Genomic DNA, 21,148 nt, shown 5'->3' with positions numbered 1-21,148 from the left:
GTATTAGGGTGATTATAAAGTAGCGATTTTACTGTACATGTGTTCAGGATGCCGTAAACAAAAAGCACCCAAATATATGTGATGTGAATGTCCAGCATTTTTTACTTTTATAATCCTGTATTCTAAAATGTGTGTTCACATTGCAGGTGACACTTGCCAGCAGGCCGACCCATGTGCCTCCAACCCATGCGGGAACGGTGGAACCTGTGTCCCATTTGAATCACAGTATGTGTGCAAATGCCTGGAAGGTTTTCACGGAGAGACCTGCAAGCAGGACGTCAATGAATGCAAACAGAATCCATGCAAAAATGGCGGAACCTGTGTTAATGGCTTTGGATCTTTCTCGTGTCTGTGCAAGAGTCGTTTTACTGGTAATTTCTGCGAGAACCCATATGTGCCATGCAATCCATCGCCGTGCCAAAATGGGGGCACCTGCCGGCAGACCGATGACACCTCCTATGAATGCACCTGCTTGCCAGGTATTGATCTCCATAGTCTTTGAGAGTTTTTTTTTTTTATTTTCTCATTTTTGAACTTCTGCCTTGCGCAGTTGCTCTAAAGTGTACTGTTGCTGGTATTTTGGATGATTATATTGTGCAGCCTTTGTAATGATTTGATATTGCACTTGTATCACACAGTCATCACATTTAAATAATTTTTCAAAGCTCACCTCCAGAGTAGAGTAGGAAAGGGTCAAAAATGTTTTTATTACTGTCTGTGACCAGTTGGGGAGATTTACCCTCACTTCCTTTCCTAGTGACACCAAAGGAACATGCAGGGAATTGGTTTGAACAGGGCATAGAGATACAGAGGATAATCTGAGAAGTGACCTAACCCTTTCCTATTTTACAAAATCACTGTGCTTTTATTGCCGTCTCTGTCCCTATCAGAGGAAAATAATTTCCTTTCTTTGTGACACCCTGAGGCCAGGGTAGGACAGGAGGTTATCATTCCTGAATGGCGACACACAGAAATAAATTCTGACAAAGGCTTAAAAATTAGAAAACTGTTTTGGCTGGCTTTGGCCATCCTGTCTATTGAATTTCCAAACCAAATGGTAAGCATGAGACAGAGCTGTACACAGGCAGTGCGACTGCCTGATATCTAAACGCAGCTAGTGCTATGGCGCATTTACACTTTTTTTTGCCGCGTTTTGGCTTTTTTTGCCAAAATGTTCCTCCCCTGAATGCGATTCTTCTGCATTCAAGAGAGGAATGTTTAACTGCCTAGAAACTCCACTGCTCCTAAACTTTGGTAAAAGCCTATGTGTGTATGGAAACATAGGCTTTTATTGGGCTGAGTTCAAGGGCTTTGCATTTAGGAGCAGCAGTGTGCATGAGGCCTAACAAGAAGACAGGTCTTGTTGAGTCGTACAACTACTTGTGTGTTCTGGGTTTAAAACCCCTAGATTATGCTCTTGTGTTTGCAACAGGAAGCGAGTTGTTTATTCAAGACAACAATTACTCGCTACCTTTCTCCACAATAGGAGGATATACCCATTCACTTTGAACTTTTGGCCTGGAGTACCAGATTGTCCGCTGGAAAAATGACAAATCATTGGAGTTGTGTGTGGCCTACAGGCCTCTGTAGTGATTTAAGGGCAGAGGAGAGACCTGGAGTCTAATAGATCCCAGATTTCTCAGAAAAGAGTACCCTTCACTGCCTATTGCTATGAGGGTAGGTTTCTGGTTAAGGGAATTTTAAACTGCTAGTTTTATTATTAACCTGAAGGTAGTTTTTAACCTTGGGAGTTTTTAAGCTGGTGTTGGATTTAACAAAGTTTCTTCTGCGTTTCTTTTATTGGTCTTGGAATTTCATGGGGTTTGTTGTTCTTAAGTAACTGAATCTAGAGCTGGCAAAAGAGCTGAACAGTGTACATTGTCAACAGTTGCAGGCAGTCATTCTTTAGTATACCTTTTGTGAAGTGGAAATGAAATGAAGAATCATTTGATTTAGTTAATTCAGTCCCATGAGCCATGAATAGCAGTACTAGGGTTGTCTGAATCCCAACCACGGCACTACCTGCATGGAGCTTGCATGTTCTCCCTGTGCCTGCGTGGATTTCCATTGGGTACTCCAGTTTCTTTCCACACTCCAAAGACATGCTGGTAGGTTCATTGGCCCTAGTATGTGTATGTATGAATGTAAGTTAAGGACCTTCAATTGTAACCTCCTTGAGGGAAGGGACTTATGTGAAAGTTTAGGAGATATTCATTTTACCTACCTAGCTTTATTATAAGCTTACCTGTAGGTAAAATGAATCTCCTAAACTTGCACCATTTAGGAGATATTCTCCTTTTTTTTTTTTTTTTTTTTTTTAAGCTGGCTCATATGCTCTAAAGGAACGGCATATCCTTGCCGCTCCTTCAGAGCTGTGTGCCGTGGCCCGGGATGTCATCATGGTCCAGCCTGTCAGACGTCCGGAACTCAAGAACCCGGAAGGAAGACAGGTGAAGATGGAAGCCTCTACAGCAGTGACAGCGCACAGCTGGAGGGCTTTGTTTTAATGTAAGTTTTACATAATTTGATAGTATGCAGTGCATACTATCACATTATGACATTACCTTGCAGGGGACTTTTTTTTTTCTTTTCCCTTTCCTGCGGTTTACTACTGCTTTAAAGTACTGCGTAAAATGACCGTGCTGTACAAGTACCTGTAATAAATAAATTGTTTCTGTATGGCACGTGCCTTAAGTGTAGTCTCAGAGAGCATGTGTAAAAAGAGAGCATGTCCATTGCAGAAGCTTCAGAAAGGAATCCCATGCACATAGTTCGCATAGGACAGCCTATTTCCACATCAGCCGTTTGGAAGAAAGCATATCTCAAAAGAGATCTGTAGAACTATGTCTTTAAACAAGAGCAAAAGTGAACTGGTGGAGTCCTGTTTGTGTGTTTTTTTGTTTGTTTTTTTCTTTGGAAAGTTTCTTCTTTTTTTGTCTGGTAACTTTACAGAGCTAATGTTTGGCAAAAACATACTTATCGTATAAGGTGCCCCAAAATAATCGTATAGGCCATGATCATTGGCGTGGGGGTCAGGGGAAGAAGGAAATTTCTTCAGAACCTGATTGGGTGTTTGGAGAGGTCAGTGCTTCATTGAGCCTGCATTAAAATGGATAAATCACTCCTTTTTCTTGTCAGTTTCTATAAGAAGAAAGCTTTATTTTCCTGAATTGCGAGGCAGCATTTTTTTTTCTTCAAAAAACGTCATTAGTCGAGGAAGATTTTGCTAAGCAAGTCTGAATTTCTGAGAAGAGAGATCATGACACTGCGAGCCATGCACTAAAAAGAAAAAAAAAAACCCCTTGAACAGGAAACGTTAGGTCTGCACAAAACGGATGTATTCCTTCCTCTTCAACTCACAATAAGCAGTAAAATGTAAAAAAAAATGTCCTTTTGTCACACCATGCAGAAAAAGAAAGTATCTTTTTCCGTCTGCAATGTTTTGTAATCCCCATGTTCTTCCATGCCGTCAGTGGACCCTTGTACAAATGTTGTTTGCTGCATGTTGAGACACGTCTGAAGCATCTGTGGAGCTTTAATAAGTAACAATTCACCTGATACTTTTTTCTGTGACCTAACACTCCCAAACTCGAAGTTGCAAAGAATTTCATGAATTCTGTTAAATGACTAACTTTGGGCGAAAAGTCGGTGATTTCGGCATTCTTTTGAAATGTTCTTACTGTGGTGTTTTAATCGGGAGCAGTAACTATTCAACATTTTAGGCACATTTACATTATTTAGGAGTACACTGTTGGTTTATAAAGCTTCTGAAGTGTAAAGTGCTGTCCCATATGTTATGCCAAGATCGCAATGTTGGTTACTGCAAGCAACAATAGTTTTGGCATCTGACCTAATAAGTACAGGTTTACTATGACTATAGGGTTTGTTTTTTTTTTTCCATTTTGGAAAGACTAAGGGAGGTTTTGAACCCTCTCATCATTTTTTTTTTTTTGCCATCTGTGTCCCATTGGGAAGATTTCCCTTCACTTCCTTTCCCATTGTCAAAACAGGGAGCGAAAGGAAATCCCTCCAAAGTGAGGTAGTCCTATGGGGTCACCAGAACTCCCCATTGGAAGATTTCCCCTCTATTAATGTTCTGTTGTCAACCCAAAACTTGGATTTTCTTTTACCGTCACAACAACAGTAAACAGGACAAATAGAGAGGTTGATTCTCCCTAAGGAGGCCACAGACAGCAATAAAAACTGACAGGGGTTCTAATCTCTCTCCACTGTATCTAAAACTTATTAAAAAAATTGGCTTTAATGACATTTTAAGGTTTGGGTCAGGTTGAGGATTGAAGTAAATAATCCAATCACTAAAGTCTTGTGTAAGCTTCAACATGTTAAAGTGTCGGTAAACTCAAAACGTATCTCTTAAAGGGGAAGTTCCGCTTTAAGGACTGCTCCCCATTAAGGATTGGCACCTTTGGGGGGCAGGGGAGCGGGTACCCGAATTTGACAGGTACCCGCTCCCACTTCTGCTGCGACTGTCTAGGCGATCGGACGCAGAAGGTGTCCTCCCTCCCTCCCACCCTGTAGATTTTTAGGACATTAGGCAGGTCCCAGAAGACTACAGGACCATTCATGAAGTGCAGCACTACTCGCGCATGCGCAGTGGGTACCCGGCTGTGAAGCCACAAGCTATCACAGCTGGGTGCCCACACTGAAGATGCTGGCCTCCTGGAATACAGGATGGCCGGTGAAACGGGCTGCGGGGGACACACCGCGGGACCGAGGGTCAGGTAAGTGGCTGTTTTTTAAAAGTCAGCAGCTACAGTTTTAGTAGCTGCTGATTTTTATTTGTTGACAGGGTGAGTGGAACTCCGCTTTAATTAGAGGCTCCCAAACGAAACTGTCTGTGTGCTGTTTGGTAATTCTTATATCATTGTAGTAAATAAAAATATTCCTGCTGATCTTGCCGGTTATTTTGTGCTTTCGTAAATGTGATGGCAACACTCCACAGGTTGATCTTGCCTCTCTGGCATTGACACCTGTGTACACATATTCTGGTTCTTTCTCTAGAAAAGCCGTGTCAGGGGCTGCAGCTAGGTGATTGACAGCCACTCCTCCAATGAGCCTTGCTGTCATACTAGGGAGAACAGGTCATGTGATCACATTTGTGGCAACTCTGCTCTGCACAGCCAGGGGTGGAAGATGGAGGGTAAAAAAACAGCCAAAATGTCACCAGGACAGGTGATGCACTGTGGCTTTGCCCTGCACACAGACCAGGGCCATGCAGTGGGGAGAAGAAAATGGATCACATGACCTGGATCAATAACGTAAAAAAAAAAAGGTATTTCTGCTTCTTTTAAATCTGCGAGTTATGGCTGGGTTATAAGAGATAAAAGCGGACTCCGCTCCACCGACCCCAGGAGTCAGACACATGCATGGCCACCACTCAGCATCTAACTCCTGGGGTCGGTGGAGTCCACCTTTATCTCTTATAACCCAGCCACAACTCGCAGATTTAAAAGAAGCAGAAATACCTTTTCTTTCTTTCTTTTTTTTTTTTTTTTTTTTTTTTTTTTACTTTTTAACATAAATCAGCTATACAGGGAATTGCTCTGTGACACCTGCTCCCTTTCCTTGCTGGCGGGGGGATTCTTGTCTTACTAGCCAGCCTGGAGCTGAACCAAGAGACATGGCTGGGTTATTCCTACAAGTGTTTGTGTCATTTCTCTTTGCACATCTCAAAAAACCTCAGAAATGTAAATTATCACATAACTGTGATAAGACAGTGGTTTAATGGAATTTCAATAGTAGTACTTTTTAAATATGCAACGTTCAGGAAAATAACTGGTGACCCTAATATGAAGGCCCTTGTTTATCCATTGCCTGTTTAAGGGTGACAACACTTTGTCCCAGTCTCCCAGTTGTGCTTCTGTGTTATCTCTCTATCAAACACACCCTTGGTAGAGACTATAGGGGCTTTTTCACTACACACTTTGCATACATGGTCCACTGTTGTTCTAATCAGGGTGATTGAACAGAGCAATGAAATGCTGCAGCAAGGACATGTAGAAGGGAATTGACTAAAAGAAGTTGGAGAAGATTCAGTGTCGGCATTAGCCAAAGGCCCATGTCAGACTGGCAGATCTGTAGATGGTGAAAATTTGCCAGTGATAGGATTGGTGAATGACTGCAGTTCTTTCTTATGGTGTCACTCCCTGGCTTGCCAAACCAGCAAGATATCACTCCATTGCCAGAGATCAAAATTCTGCAATGTTTCAGCTATCAAGGGTGCGGCTTGTGTTGTGTTGATTGGCGTGTGCACCTTAGTAATTCTTCCACCAGGGAGGTGCTACCAGCCTGATAAGTATTGGGTAGGGGGAGGGCGATGGGCTCATGGTAAGGATTTATGATAGGTTAAAGGTTAGGAATATGTAGACAAGCACTTTGTTGTTTTTTTTTAACTTGTATTTGGTGGCACAAGCTGATCTACCATGTAATATAGAGAAAAATTAACAACATCTGTGAATGAATAAACTACAAGTCCCATCTGCCACAGCAGCAGATGGCTTGTAGTTCTCAATGAACTTTCAAGGGCACTGATGAGAGTAGTTCATTGACACTTCCTCCAGCTTTGTAATGATTTGCCTGTATAAAGGTACAGACAGGCAAGTTAGAGGACGTGTCTGCAGGAGCCTGACACTGCACCCACAATCTTCTGATCAGGGGTCCAATGCTCTGTAGGCTCATCAGAAAAAATAATTAAAGCACGGCCCCGAACCCTCCCTGGCCTGACTCATCCCCTATGTTTACCCTTCTCGCTGACCCCTGCCTCACTGAAACGTACCCCCTCCTCCTCTCCTCACTCCCTAACCTTACTCTTTTTCTAGTCTTCCTTTCCTTCTCTTCTCACTGCGATTCAGATTCCTCATGTGACATGTGGTTAATGCTCTGTTGTGCAACCTGTATATATCATCACTACATGCAATGAATACTGAAAACATGTGACTCTGTTGATTTTACTTTGTACTCTCATTGTGACGGTGATAAATACTTTATTCTATGTCATGCTTTACTACTGTATACTGTTTTTTTGTTACAAAATTCAATTTGAAAAAATAATAAATGCACATTTTTTTTCTGCAAAAAACATGCATTTATTTATTTTTTCTTAAAGGTGAACTTAGAATTTAATGCTACTTTTATGAGACTTAAGGGGGGGTTATTTACTAAAATTGGAACGTGCAAAATCTGGTGCATCCCTGCATAGAAACCAATCAGCTTCCAGGTTTTTTTTTGTCAAAGCTCAATTGAACAAGCTGAATTAGACGCTGACTGGCTACCATGCACAGCTGCACCAGATTCTGAGTGCACCAGCTAATGTTAAAAAAAAAAAAAAAAAAAAAAATCTTTAATTTTTCTTTAAAATCTTTAGATTTTTACTCATTATCCACTGTTTTCTTCATTGGCTGGGTCCATTATGTGTCTAAATTTTACCACCATGTGCATTTTCCAGCATGCTAGCAAACTTTCCTTCAAAGTCAGCAGATTTTCAATATTGAGATCCCATAAGTGACAACTGTTCATTAATATACTTGCAGGGATTGTTGTGCAAACTCTCTACACAAGCTGCCGGCATTTAATCTCTTGCTGGGCGGAATCTTGTAATTTCTGTTTACAAGCGTCTTTTTACTTTGCGGATATTCAAAATCCCTTTATGGGATGCGTTTGAATCATCAATTTTTTTTTCCCTCCACTTTTGAGGCTTGTGGCCAGGCATGTTATAACTGGGCAAACATTAACCTCAATGGTACTTTGAAGCCTTTTCAAACAATAGTAGCTGGAGTTTTTATGGGCTTGCCTGGCAGGTGTCTCATATAGCACAGGCAGCCTGAGATACATTATCAAAGAAAGGAAAAAGAAAAAACGCCTACATACACTTGAAAAGATCAAAGAGCGAATGACGCTGAATACCTGCACAGTTTATTTTTCTGCTACAGACATCCTGGGCCTTCTGAAAGGCAAGCAACTTTAGGGTAAAGCAAAGGATCTACAAATTCCCCAGCTGTGCTTTTATGGGATCACTTCACTTAAAACTCATATTTTTGGTTATGGGTGAATGCTTATGGTCCAAATAACCCAAGGGTCTTTTTATGTCTCCAGGCCTCTAGTATCCTGATCTGCACACTGCAGACCCAGCAGGGAGATTCAGACCCCTTTGAGACACTTGTGGCACGTAGCAGTAGCTGGGAACTCAACTAATTGAGAGATTCTGCAAGAGATATAAAAACTAGCAGGGGATCCAGCTCATTGGTATCTGTAGAAAGCATAAAGGCCGTGTCCACCTCAAACGTGATATTTCCTTGTCTGCAAGGTTCAATGAATGGTAGTGTTGCCCTCCACCATTGAACTAGGCCAGGGGTCTCCAAACTTTCTAATAAAGGGCCAGTTCACTGTCCTTCAGACTTTAGGGGGAGCGGACTGTTGCCAGTGGAAGTAGACATTGTGTCAGGCTTGGTGGTCAGTGGGAGTAAAAGAATTAGCACCTGTGGTCTGTACAAGGAGGAATAGTGGCTTGTCATTGCTATTAGTTGGAAGAACAATGCCCCATCATTGGTGTCAGTGGGAGAAATAGTGCTCTGTTTATATGAGTGGGAGAAATTATGCCCAAAATATGCCCCATGCCGTCTTCTGTCCCCAGTATCTTCAGTGTGGGCACCCGGCTGTGACAGCCTGCGGCTTTACTGCGCATGTGCGAGAAGTGCTGAGCTTTGTGAATGGCCCCGTAGTCTTCTGGAACCTGTCACATGTCCCAGAAGACTACGGGGAGGGAGGGAGGACATCTTGTGATCGCAGTGGAAGTGGGAGCAGCTACCTGTCAAATTCGGGTACCTGCCCCTCCCCGCTCCCCAAAGGTCTGCAGTCTCTGGTCATCTCCTGTACTACAGTCAGGTCCATAAATATTGGGACATCGACACAATTCTAACATTTTTGGCTCTATACACCACCACAATGGATTTGAAATGAAACAAACAAGATGTTCTGCAGACTGTCAGCTTTAATTTGAGGGTAATTTACATCCAAATCAGGTGAACAGTGTAGGAATTACAACAGTTTGCATATATGCCTTCCACTTGTTAAGGGACCAAAAGTAATGGGACAGAATAATAATCATAAATCAAACTTTCACTTTTTAATACTTGGTTGCAAATCCTTTGCAGTCAATTACAGCCTGAAGTCTGGAATGCATAGACATCACCAGACGCTGGGTTTCATCCCTGGTGATGCTCTGCCAGGCCTCTACTGCAACTGTCTTCAGTTCCTGCTTATTCTTGGGGCATTTTCCCTTCAGTTTTGTCTTCAGCAAGTGAAATGCATGCTCAATCGGATTCAGGTCAGGTGATTGACTTGGCCATTGCATAACATTCCACTTCTTTCCCTTAAAAAACTCTTTGGTTGCTTTTGCAGTATGCTTTGGGTCATTGTCCATCTGCACTGTGAAGCGGCGTCCAATGAGCTCTGAAGCATTTGGCTGAATATGAGCAGATAATATTGCCTGAAACACTTCAGAATTCATCCTGCTGCTTTTGTCAGCAGTCACATCATCAATAAATACAAGAGAACCAGTTCCATTGACAGTCATACATGCCCACGCCATGACACTACCACCACCATGCTTCACTGATGGGGTGGTATGCTTAGGATCATGAGCAGTTCCTTTCCTTCTCCATACTCTTCTCTCTTCCCATCACTCTGGTACAAGTTGATCTCGGTCTCATCTGTCCATATGATGTTGTTCCAGAACTGTGAAGGCTTTTTTAGATGTTGTTTGGTAAACTCTAATCTGGCCTTCCTGTTTTTGAGGCTCACCAGTGGTTTACATCTTGTGGTGAACCCTCTGTATTCACTCTGGTGAAGTCTTCTCTTGATTGACTTTGACACACATACACCTACCTCCTGGAGAGTGTTCTTGATCTGGCCAACTGTTGTGAAGGGTGTTTTCTTCACCAGGGAAAGAATTCTTCGGTTATCCACCACAGTTGTTTTCCGTGGTCTTCCAGGTCTTTTGGTGTTGCTGAGCTCACCGGTACGTTCCTTCTTTTTAAGAATGTTCCAAACAGTTGTTTTGGCCACGCCTAATGTTTTTGCTATCTCTCTGATGGGTTTGTTTTGTTTTTTTAGCCTAATGATGGCTTGCTTCACTGATAGTGACCGCTCTTTGGATCTCATCTTGAGAGTTGACAGCAACAGATTCCAAATGCAAATAGCACACTTGAAATGAACTCTGGACCTTTCATCTGCTCATTGTAATTGGGATAATAAGGGAATAACACACACCTGGCCATGGAACAGCTGAGAAGCCAATTGTCCGATTACTTTTGGTCCCTTAACAAGTGGGAGGCACATATGCAAACTGTTGTAATTCCTACACCGTTCACCTGATTTGGATGTAAATACCCTCAAATTAAAGCTGACAGTCTGCAGTTAAAGCACATCTTGTTCGTTTCATTTCAAATCCATTGTGGTGGTGTATAGAGCCAAAAATGGTAGAATTGTGTCGATGTCCAAATATTTATGGACCTGACTGTATGTCCGAAGTCTCTGGTCATCTCCTGTACTATGTCCGCAGTTTCTGGTCATCTCCTGTACTATGTCCGCAGTCTCTGGTCATCTCCTGTACTATGTCCGCAGTCTCTGGTCATCTCCTGTACTATGTCCGCAGTCTCTGGTCATCTCCTGTACTATGTCCGCAGTCTCTGGTCATCTCCTGTACTATGTCCGCAGTCTCTGGTCATCTCCTGTACTATGTCCGCAGTCTCTGGTCATCTCCTGTACTATGTCCGCAGTCTCTGGTCATCTCCTGTACTATGTCCGCAGTCTCTGGTCATCTCCTGTACTATGTCCGCAGTCTCTGGTCATCTCCTGTACTATGTCCGCAGTTTCTGGTCATCTCTTGTACTATGTCCGCAGTCTCTGGTCATCTCCTGTAGTACATCTGCAGTCTCTGGTCATCTCCTATACTATGTCTGCAGTCTCTGGTCATCTCCTGTAGTACATCCGCAGTCTCTGGTCATCTCCTGTAGTACATCCGCAGTCTCTGGTCATTTCCTTCACTATGTCTGCAGTCCATTGGTTCGGAATATTTTTTTTCTTGTTTTCCTCCTCTAAAAACTAGGTGCGTCTTATGGTCAGGTGTGTCTTATGGAGTGAAAAATACGGTAATTGAGGTGTCCAGTTGTAAGAGATCATTGCTTATTTGCAGAAAGGACAGAGACACCACAAGTATATTTCATCAGAGGTGCCTGTAAGTGAGGGTGTATTCACACTTGCAAATGCACCTGCTTGTCAATTAAATGCGAGAACTATCTGTGAGAGGCAGACCCAGTGAAAGCAATAGGAAGCTGCCGACTCCCGCAGCTAATGGCCACTCACATTTAATCCCTCCTGCAGCGATCACATGCGAGTGTTCGGCCCTGCATGCAGTCAGTCTGGGGTTTATTTACTAAAGCTGGAGAGTCCAAAATCAGACTCCCTTCTGCATAGAAACCAATCAGCTTCCAGGTTTCATTGCCAAAGCTTCATTGAACAAGCTGAGGTTAGAAGCTGATTGGTTTCTATGCAGAAGGGAGTCTGATTTTGGACTCTCCAGCTTTAGTAAATAAACCCCTCTGTGTCCAGGTGGCAGAGCCCACCCAAGGCTGTAACATCAGGGGATCTGCAGTTAATAATGGCCACTCACATGTAATCCCTCATGGAGCGATCACATGCAAGTGTTCAGCCCTGCATGCAGGCAGTCTGTGTCCAGGTGGCAGAGCCCACCCAAGGCTGTAACATCAGGGGATCTGCAGCTAATCATGGCCACTCACATGTAATCCCTCCTGCAGCGATCACATGCAAGTCTTCGGCCCTGCATGCAGGCAGTCTGCGTCCAGGTGTCAGAGCCCACCCAAGGCTGTAACATCAGGGGATCTGCCCTTCACATTATAACCGTAAGGTGACTGCTGCCTCCTTAACTAGACAGCACTACCAAGCTATCACTTGTACAGGATCATCATCTGTGACCTTTTTGCCACTCGTTACATTTATTTGTACACTATTCATTTTTCTATAGCGTTTTGTTTCTCGGCTTTTGTAGCCGTGGCTGTACATGTGGAAAGTCGGTTTTAACCAGTTTCTTTATTATGGAGAATTAGAGTCAGCAGTCCCAGCCAACTGATTTAGAAACACTTTCAGAAAGACTTGTTTTTTGTTGTGGTATAAACATGTACAGATCAGATTACACCTGCTGGTGGAACAAGGCTGTAAGGCAACCCTTTCCTCCTCCTAACCTGGCAAAGAGCGATTCATTTCAGGCTCAAAGAATTTGCTGTGTGTTTACAGTAAACACGGCAGAGGTGAACCCAAAACCAAGAAGGCGGCCTGGTGTTCGATCCTCATCGCGCACCTCCTACACCTGCCAGGTCAGGCCAAAAATGAAAAATTGACACTCGTGCCTTGTGGAAATTGACAGGTTGAAAGCATGTTTGCTGTATAAATCCGGCCTTTATCAGATAAGACTGCTAAATATGGCACTGCCTGAATGTACTGTTTGGAGTACAGTGATTTGTGAATAGGAGGAGTGTCCCTGTCCACCTTCAGTCCCAACCATCCCTCACAGTTTTGAAATTTAGCCTGACAAATTGTCTTCCGCCAGTTTATCTTGGTTACAGTGTGTGAATTTCCTTGTAATGAAAAGATGTTTATTTTTCACATGAGAACATTTGATTGCATGTTTCTTTGCAGTTTTCAACAACTTCATGCAGTTTTTATGTACTGAGGGCCAGTTCACACTACGTGTGTTTCAAATGCATTTTTTCTGCATCCATAACGCACAGAAAGTAGGTTACATGATTGTCAATGTCATAGTTCACATCAGCGCTTGCAGTTCCAGTGCGTTCCAGATGCACAAAAAAAAAGTAGAACATGCTGCATTTTTTCCTGCACAGAACTGTACTAAAACATGCTAAAATGCATCAAAAAGGCACTGGAATGCACGTCTCTATTTAAATTGAAGAAAAAGGAAAAAATGAACTAGAATGCATAAAAAACGCACCCAAACGCATAAAAAATGTGCATGCAAAAACGCATCCGGAATGCATTTGTATTGCGTTTCTATAGTGTGAACTGGCCCTCACTGCATCTTATTTGACTTCGCATATACTAACATTTCTAGAGTTCAGGCTATCCTTAAGGGTCCATGTACACTGGGTTTAAAAAAAAAAAAAAAAAAGCCATTTCCCTTGGCAGAGAAAAAATGGTCATATAGATCATTTTGTACATGCGTTTAGGTGCATTTAGCATTTTTTTTTCTGCCAGAAATGCCTCCAAAAGGTTTATTTCTGTCTCTAAATGCTGAGCTTAAAATATGCCTTTAAAGGTCCCAATGTAAATGGCCACATAAGATAACAATGAGCTCCTTCTACAGGCGAAACATAAAACTCCTGTAGAAGCAACATTTTTCAGCCCAATGTGCTTGGACCCTAAAGGATATCCAAACCCAAGAACAGAAATGTACATAATGCAGCTTACAAATCTTTGGATATGGTGGTTGCATTAGTTTTCATTTTTCAAGCTACGAACATTTTCAGCAAGTACAGCAATTACCTGCTGATCTTGCTGGAAATGTAATGTCCTTGCAAGTTCCTGTGCACTGAACTAAAATCACAATGTTATCTTTGTTCCAAAATATCTTCTGTAAACCATAAATACCCCCAAGGTAAGGCAATAGACATGAAGAGAAAAATCAGGAGAGCAGCCTCGCAGTAAAACTGACGCCTCCTGTCGAGTCAGGAGGAGTTGAAGCCTCCCATTCAAGTCTATGGTGCCGCTCTGCAAACGCCTGGCAGGTGTTTGCGGTGCGGTTGCGACATGGTTGCGAGGTGATTGCGGAGCGTTAATACAATTTAACTTTTTTATAGGCGTTTGTGGTGCGGTTTTAACGCTTGGCAAACTCCTATCAACCACCTCAAAAACGCGCATGCGGCGTTTGGGGTGCAATGGAGGAGCGTTAAAACGCTTCCCAAACGCCTAATGCCTGTCACACGCTATAGGGGTGTTTGGCAAGAGTTAGAAATAAAGTCAAGTGTGAACGGGCCCTAAAACATCCACCACAAGAGCTGGTAAGCTGCAATATTTTTTTTTTTGGGGGATAGCTTTTTTTTGTTTGTTTTTGTTTTATTTTTTACATTATTATTTAACAGGATTTATATAGCGCCAACAGTTTGCTCAGAGCTTTACAATATAACAGGAGACAATACAGCAACAACACAGTTCAATACAAGAGGGATAGGAGGGCCCTTGGAGCTTACAATCTAAGAGGGAGGGGCTAGTGGTACAAAAGGTAATAACTGTGTGGGATGGACTGGTAGGAGGAATAGAAGATTCCATTATTAGCTGAGGGCAGGATAAAGAGAGGTTTTCAGAGATCGTCTAAAAGTGAGTAGAGTAGGCCATAGTCTGATAAATTGGGATAGAGAGTTCCAGAGGATAGGGGAAGCTCTGGAGAAGTCCTGGAAACGAGCATGGGAGGAGGAGACAAGGTTTTTTGGGGTTTTTTTTTAGTTTTGCATGGAGTTGGGAAAGGTTAAAACACAAGTTTTTGTTTGTTTTTTTTGCTGTTCTTGTTGTACTGGGGAGATTTCCCTTTTGGTTTTTGTCCCAGAGACACAACAAGAAGTTTGAGGCGATCTCTCAAAGATTGGGGAAAATTGCCACCGTAGGAGATTAGATTCAAACAGGAGGGAGAGAGAGAGGGAGATTTCCCCAGCAAGGGCCACAGACAGGCATTACTGGCAGAAGTAGGCAATACGTAGAGTGTGGATGTCTTTTAATTCATCAGTCCAGTGTTATGCTGCACTCAATGAGAAATAATAAGCTGTGGGGAGCCAGGCCTTGATTTTCTTTACAGGCCACACTCTTCTGCTGTCCTGTAGTAGCAGCGTGTTTAATCAGTAACCCGCCACATGTTGGTCTTGTGGACAAGATTTCCATAATCGGGCCAGCGGTAGTGACTGAAGGCAGCTATCACAAGTCCCTTTTACAACCGCCATCATTGCAGTTATATTATGGGGCCTCTCCCTGTGATTGCAGCTTAATGGCTTTATCTGATTGCAGGTTCCATGGTTGAGCCAGCACACTCTTCCCCTTACATTGGGACTATTGCCGAGGGCAAGCAATGTAATAGCATAAACAGGTTGCCTTTCGTATGTTTGCTGTAAACAGAAAAGAATCAACTCCTTGTGTCTTCCTTACATAGCCCTGAACTCTACCTGTGGTGGTTACAGTCTGAACTGGAGTAACAAATAGTGTTTCTGTTGTAATTTAATCTCAACAGGAGCCAAAGTGGTTGGGCAATACAGAACTTTGATAATGCAGCTGACCACTTAATGCAGCTATTTTGAAGGATTAACCATTGTTGTTACTGTCCTTTCCCTCATCGTATAAAGTAACCTTTCCTTCTCCAATGTTTACAGAAAACTGCTGCCAAATACGAACCATTCATCTTATAAACACACCAGTTCTAAATCATTGAGCAAAAACTTGGCTTATGTCTGCCCCAAGAGACACCATTCTTTCATAGGACTCCATTGCCTTGCCCCTAATAGCATAAAGAGGGCTGTCCATTACAACCTGCATATACAAAACACAAACACAAATTCATCCCTGTCAAGAAATGACTTTCTTGTGAATTGCATTATTAAACCATATTGTAGCAAACAGACTTCTAGAACAAATTCTAAAAATGACTATGATCTTCTGCTTTGATAGGATTTGCAGGTCAGAACTGTGAGGAGAACATTGACGATTGTCCTGGACACAGCTGCAAGAATGGAGGCACCTGTGTGGATGGCGTGAACACTTATAATTGCCAGTGTCCCCCTGACTGGACTGGTAAGTCACATAAAAGGAACATCTAAGCTCAGCTACAGTTACTTTTTATCCTTTCAATTTTTTTCCTAAAACTCAGCTTGGTCGTTAGGTCTTCAGTGAGGCAAATCAAACACAACTTGGTACCAGCAAACACAAATGCTCCTGCGCTTGGGGAAGGACTTGATGCAGGCTACAACCACATTAAGAATGTCCTGGAACATGCACACCTTGCTGCCCTCAAATGGACCGGGGAAATCCAAATATACTGAATGAGGAAAGAACAAAGAGAGGGCGCACAGGCCTAGTGCATTACCATAAAAAATGTTTAATAAGAAATGAAGTAGGTGTTGTACTCACAAACGACAATAAAGTCAAGGCACGTCATAAAGGAACAGCTGGGTCAACACCGCGCTGAGTAACAGTCCGCAATAGGGAGTGTAGACATCCAATAGGCTGACGCGTTTCGAGGCCAGGGCTCTGAGGAAGAGACAAGTCCTCAAAACGCATCAGCCTATATGATGTCTACACTCCCTATTGCGGACTGTTACTCAGCGCGGTGTTGACCCAGCTGTTCCTTTATGATGTGCCTTGACTTTATTGTCGTTTGTGAGTACAACACCTACTTCATTTCTTATTAAACATTTTTTATGGTAATGCACTAGGCCTGTGCGCCCTCTGTTTGTTCTTTCCTCAAACACAACATGGTGTAGTGAGATTCCAAGTATTCATGCATAGCATCATGCAACTCGGTTGTCTTTAGGAAAAAGTATCACAGACCGTCTTTTCCTTATAAAGTATTTTGCACTTGTCCCAACCTGCCAGGGAATTGTGCCTCAACAAAAGCTACACAGATGTGACTTCCATTGAGGCCTTGAACATGTCATCTATAAACTGTAACTATATATCTGTATATTTATAAACGATATAGGGTCTGGGATTAAAAATCCCATTTCAGTCTTTGCAGATGACACCAAGCTGTGCAGTGGAATAACATCCTTACAGGATGTCTCCAATTTACAAGCCAACCTCAATGCACTGTTTAATTGGGCAACTATGTGGGAAATGAGGTTTAATGTTGATAAATGTAAGGTATGCACTTGGGGGCTAAAAATATGCATGCATTATACATACTAGGGGGGGTACAACTGGGGGAATCAATGGTGGAGAAGGATCTGGGAGTTCTGGTAGATCACAAGCTTAATAATGGCATGCAATGCCAAGCTGCAGTTTCTAATGCAAGCAAAATCCTCTCTTGTATTAAAAGAGGTATAGACTCCAGAGAGGGAGATATCATATTACCCCTGTACAAATCCATTAGTAAGACCTCATCTAGAATATGCAGTTCAGTTTTGGGCACCAATTCACAAAAAGAACATTGGGGAACTGGAGAAAGTACAGAGAAGGGCAACCAAACTGATAAGAGGCATGGAGGAGCTCAGCTATGAGGAAAGATTAGAGGAACTGAATGTGTTCTCTCTTGAGAAGAGAAAATTAAGGAGGGGATATGATCAACATGTATAAATACATCAGTGGTTCATATAGTGAACTTGGTGTAGAGTTATTCACCCTGAGGTCATCACAGAGGACAGGGGGGCACTCTTTACATCTGGGGGAAAAGAAATTTAATCTCCAAACACAGAAAGGTTTCTCCACAGTGAGAGCTGTGAAATTGTGGAATAGACTCCCTCAAGAGTTGGTTCTGGCCAGCTCAGTGGATTGCTTTAGAAAAAGGCCTGAATTATTTCCTAGATACACAGAATATAACTGGATACTAACATTTATAGGTAAAGTTGATCCAGGGAATATCCGATTGCTTCTTGGGGGATCAGGAAGGAATTTGTTTTCCCTGCAGGAGCAAATTGGATCATGCTTTGCTCGGTTTTTTTGCCTTCCTCTGGATCAACTTTTTTTTTTTTTCCATGGTTGAACTGGATGGACTTTTGTCTTTTTTTGGCCAGACTAACTATGTAACACTTAGTTTTAGTAACATTTTTTTTTTTACATGTATGCGTTTTTCAGGGCAGGAAATTCATTGCTGCTGGTAAAGTTTTTTTTTTTTTTTTTTTTTTTTTTTTTTTTCTTTGGGCAGATTATTTTAATGACAAGCCGCAGAAGAAATTTGATATGCCTTCTTTCCATAGGCCATTAATCACAAATAGCTGCATATTAGGCCACTGTAAAATTGAGATGTTCTAAATGGTAGTAAGAACAATTTTCATTGTTTTTCCAAAAAGGCCAATACTGCACTGAAGATGTCGATGAATGTCAGTTGATGCCAAATGCTTGTCAGAATGGGGGAACATGCCACAACACCCATGGTGGATATAACTGCGTCTGTGTCAACGGCTGGACAGGAGAGGATTGCAGTGTAAACATTGACGATTGCGCCAATGCTGCTTGCAACAATGGAGCAACATGTCATGATAGGGTTGCATCTTTCTACTGCGAATGTCCACATGGACGCACAGGTGAGAACAAGTTGTCATGTATCATGCCAGAGGCCTAGAACATGAGGCTTCATTATTACATTTATTATTTTGTTTTCATGTCATAACTGAACTCGAACACATCACACCCAATAAACAATGTTTCTGTTTGATCAGATAAATAGAACCATCCTAATTAATGAAAAAGATGGTTGCTACAGATGGTTGTTATAATGGTCTGTGTAAGTTCTTGGTCTTTGCCTTTACACTGGCAAATAGTGTTTATCAGAGATAAGATTTTCAGTTGTACTGTGTAGAAATCTCTACTTTGCGGCTGCTGGTATTGAGGAAATTAAATCAACAATGTATGACTAGCAGCCTAATCAATGTTAATATTTGTGTCACAAAGGTGCTCATATTTAGCCTAAGTTACCAATTTTACAAAAGTAAAAAAAAAAAAAGTAATTGCGCATAGCAAAGTAAAACTAGTGTGTAAAGGCCAAGAATGTAGTGCAAGTACACGAGGTGACCCATACACTGGAAGGTGCAGTAGCCAACTTGCAAAAACTTCTGACCAAAAGTTTGCAATTACTACACTATAATTGTTGGTTGACTATTACTTTATCAACAAGAATTTTACTACAATAAGTACCAAGGAGAAGTCTTTTGTTTCAGCAAAAGCTCTGAGCAAATGAGAGTAACTGGCTAAATTTTACATCTAAAAATGAATGTCCACTCCCTTTAGGTCTTCTCTGTCACCTTGAAGATGCTTGTATCAGCAACCCATGCAATGAAGGCTCCAACTGTGATACCAACCCTGTCAATGGCAAAGCTATTTGCACTTGTCCATCTGGCTACAGCGGTCCTGCCTGCAATCACGATGTGGATGAGTGCTCGCTAGGTAAGGCATAAGCTTCAAATCTGAAGTTCTGGTCAACATTGGCATACAAGTAACAGATTAACGTGTGCTTGGTTATTTTTTTTTGTCTGGTTTACTAAAGCAGTAAAATATTATTAATTTACCTTTCTTGTTCAGGTGCCAATCCATGTGAACATGCAGGAAAATGTATCAACACTCAGGGTTCTTTCCAATGCAACTGTCTCCCAGGCTACGCTGGGCCACGATGTGAAATTGATGTCAATGAATGTCTTTCAAACCCTTGTCAGAATGATGCCACATGCCTTGACCAGATTGGTGGATTCCAGTGTATCTGTATGCCAGGTAAAAGCATTAAAAAAATAAATTGTCAGAAGTCCTAACTATGCAGTAATGCTTCTGTGTTTCAGTACTCAGTCTTTAATGTCTTCTGATTTTCAGGCTATGAAGGCACATACTGTGAAATCAATACAGATGAATGCTCTAGCAACCCCTGCTTACACAATGGCAAATGCATCGATAAAATCAACGAGTTTCACTGTGAATGCCCTACAGGTGAGAGAAGAGATCAATAAAGTGGCTTTTCTTTGCAAGGTTGCAGTTAATCTTCAGCCTTGGGCAGTTTATCAGTTCTCAATAGGAGAATCTCTCTTCTCATCTGTTTTTTCCCCCCCTCTGTTCTGCTTATGCTTGATTAGTAAGATAGTGGGTTTTTCTGCTGGCTGACATGAAGTCAGATTGCATTATGATTACTTTTAACCTCCAGCTTGAGGACCTCATGTGGTCTGTATTCCCTGTGTAAAGTGTATTCTGGAACTGCTTTGAGTTCTGTCAGGCTGCAAAGGGAAATATTACTTTCTGGGTTTTATCTTGCTTCTCTTTGCATTTAATATCTCATGACAATTTAATGGAAATCTGTACTGAGAAAATTTTGTGATGGGGTCTGTACCACTTTTAGTACATTTTCTATTTAACGCAACACTAAGATGATTCTGAAATCGTATGATTAGGAATGAATCAGCCTGGTGTGCCAGGTCAATGGATTATCCGGGGTTGGCACCAGAAGATACACAAAGCCATGTTATAGAAATCTGAGTAGGCATATTAATACTATTATTATTCTTGTCATCATTTTATACCAGGCGTTGGCAACCCATCAATCTCTCATATACCCGTCAACTGCCAGCAGGTGACAGGTAGATCGCAATCAGTCCAGACGGGTGGCAACATAGTGCCGCTCCTTTTCCCCAGCCTCTGCTACTTTCATCCTTCCAGCAGAGCAGAGAATGGGAGGCCGCACCATTCTGGATGATTGGCTGGAGCTGCCCCAGTTACCCTTGCAAGTTAACCAACAGGTGATTGGTTGCTGGGTGCAAGGCTGTCCTAGCAACCAATCACCAGCTTGTTAATATGAAAAGTTAACTCCAGCAGCTCCTGCTTCTGGTCACTATCCAGACAGGTGCTGCTTCTTGCTCTGCTGTACACCTGAACCTGACACTGTTGTGTGTCTGTGTGGGTGGGTGACGCTAAGGACAGAAGGAAGGGTGGAGCAGAGGAAACTGTTATAGGGCGTAGGGGACAGTATTGTGGAGGAGTAGAGAACACTACTGGTTGGGAAGGGGGGGGGTAGAGGACACTACAGCAGGAGGTGATGTGGGGGGAGGGGCAGAGGACACTACTGTGGGGGGTTATTTGGGGGGGGGGGGCAGAGGACACTACTGTGGGGGGTGATTTGGGGGGGGGGCAGAGGACACTACTGTGGGGGGGAGGAATGGGGACAGAGGACAATACTGTGGGGGGGATAATGTGAAGGGGGGCAGAGGACACTACTGTAGGGATGATGCGGGAGGCAGAGGACACTACTGTGTGGGTTGGGGGCAGAGGACACTACTGTGGGGGGGGGCAATGTGAAGGGGGGCAGAGGACTCTAATGTGGGGGTGATGTTGGAGAGGAGGACACTATTGTGGGAGGGGGCAGAGGACATTA

The 21,148-nt window shown here is 42.6% G+C and overlaps 1 protein-coding gene across 1 annotated transcript in view; it reads left to right on the top strand.

The window, feature by feature from the left end:
- NOTCH1 (notch receptor 1) overlaps nt 1–21,148 on the top strand; it is an 84,988-nt gene that overhangs the window by 37,157 nt on the left and 26,683 nt on the right. The window contains exons 4-9 of the mRNA XM_089684667.1: nt 147–479; nt 15,757–15,879; nt 18,093–18,326; nt 19,030–19,185; nt 19,321–19,506; nt 19,603–19,716. Of these exons, the coding sequence (XP_089540793.1) occupies nt 147–479; nt 15,757–15,879; nt 18,093–18,326; nt 19,030–19,185; nt 19,321–19,506; nt 19,603–19,716 (1,146 nt within the window). The remainder of the gene's footprint in view (nt 1–146; nt 480–15,756; nt 15,880–18,092; nt 18,327–19,029; nt 19,186–19,320; nt 19,507–19,602; nt 19,717–21,148) is intronic.

This window comes from Staurois parvus, unplaced genomic scaffold, assembly GCF_062004578.1.
Source record: "Staurois parvus isolate SC_StPar_1 unplaced genomic scaffold, SC_StPar_1.0 ptg000352l, whole genome shotgun sequence".
In the NCBI taxonomy this organism is placed as follows: Eukaryota; Metazoa; Chordata; class Amphibia; order Anura; family Ranidae; genus Staurois; species Staurois parvus.
This window is presented reverse-complemented; position numbering and strand designations above follow the sequence as displayed.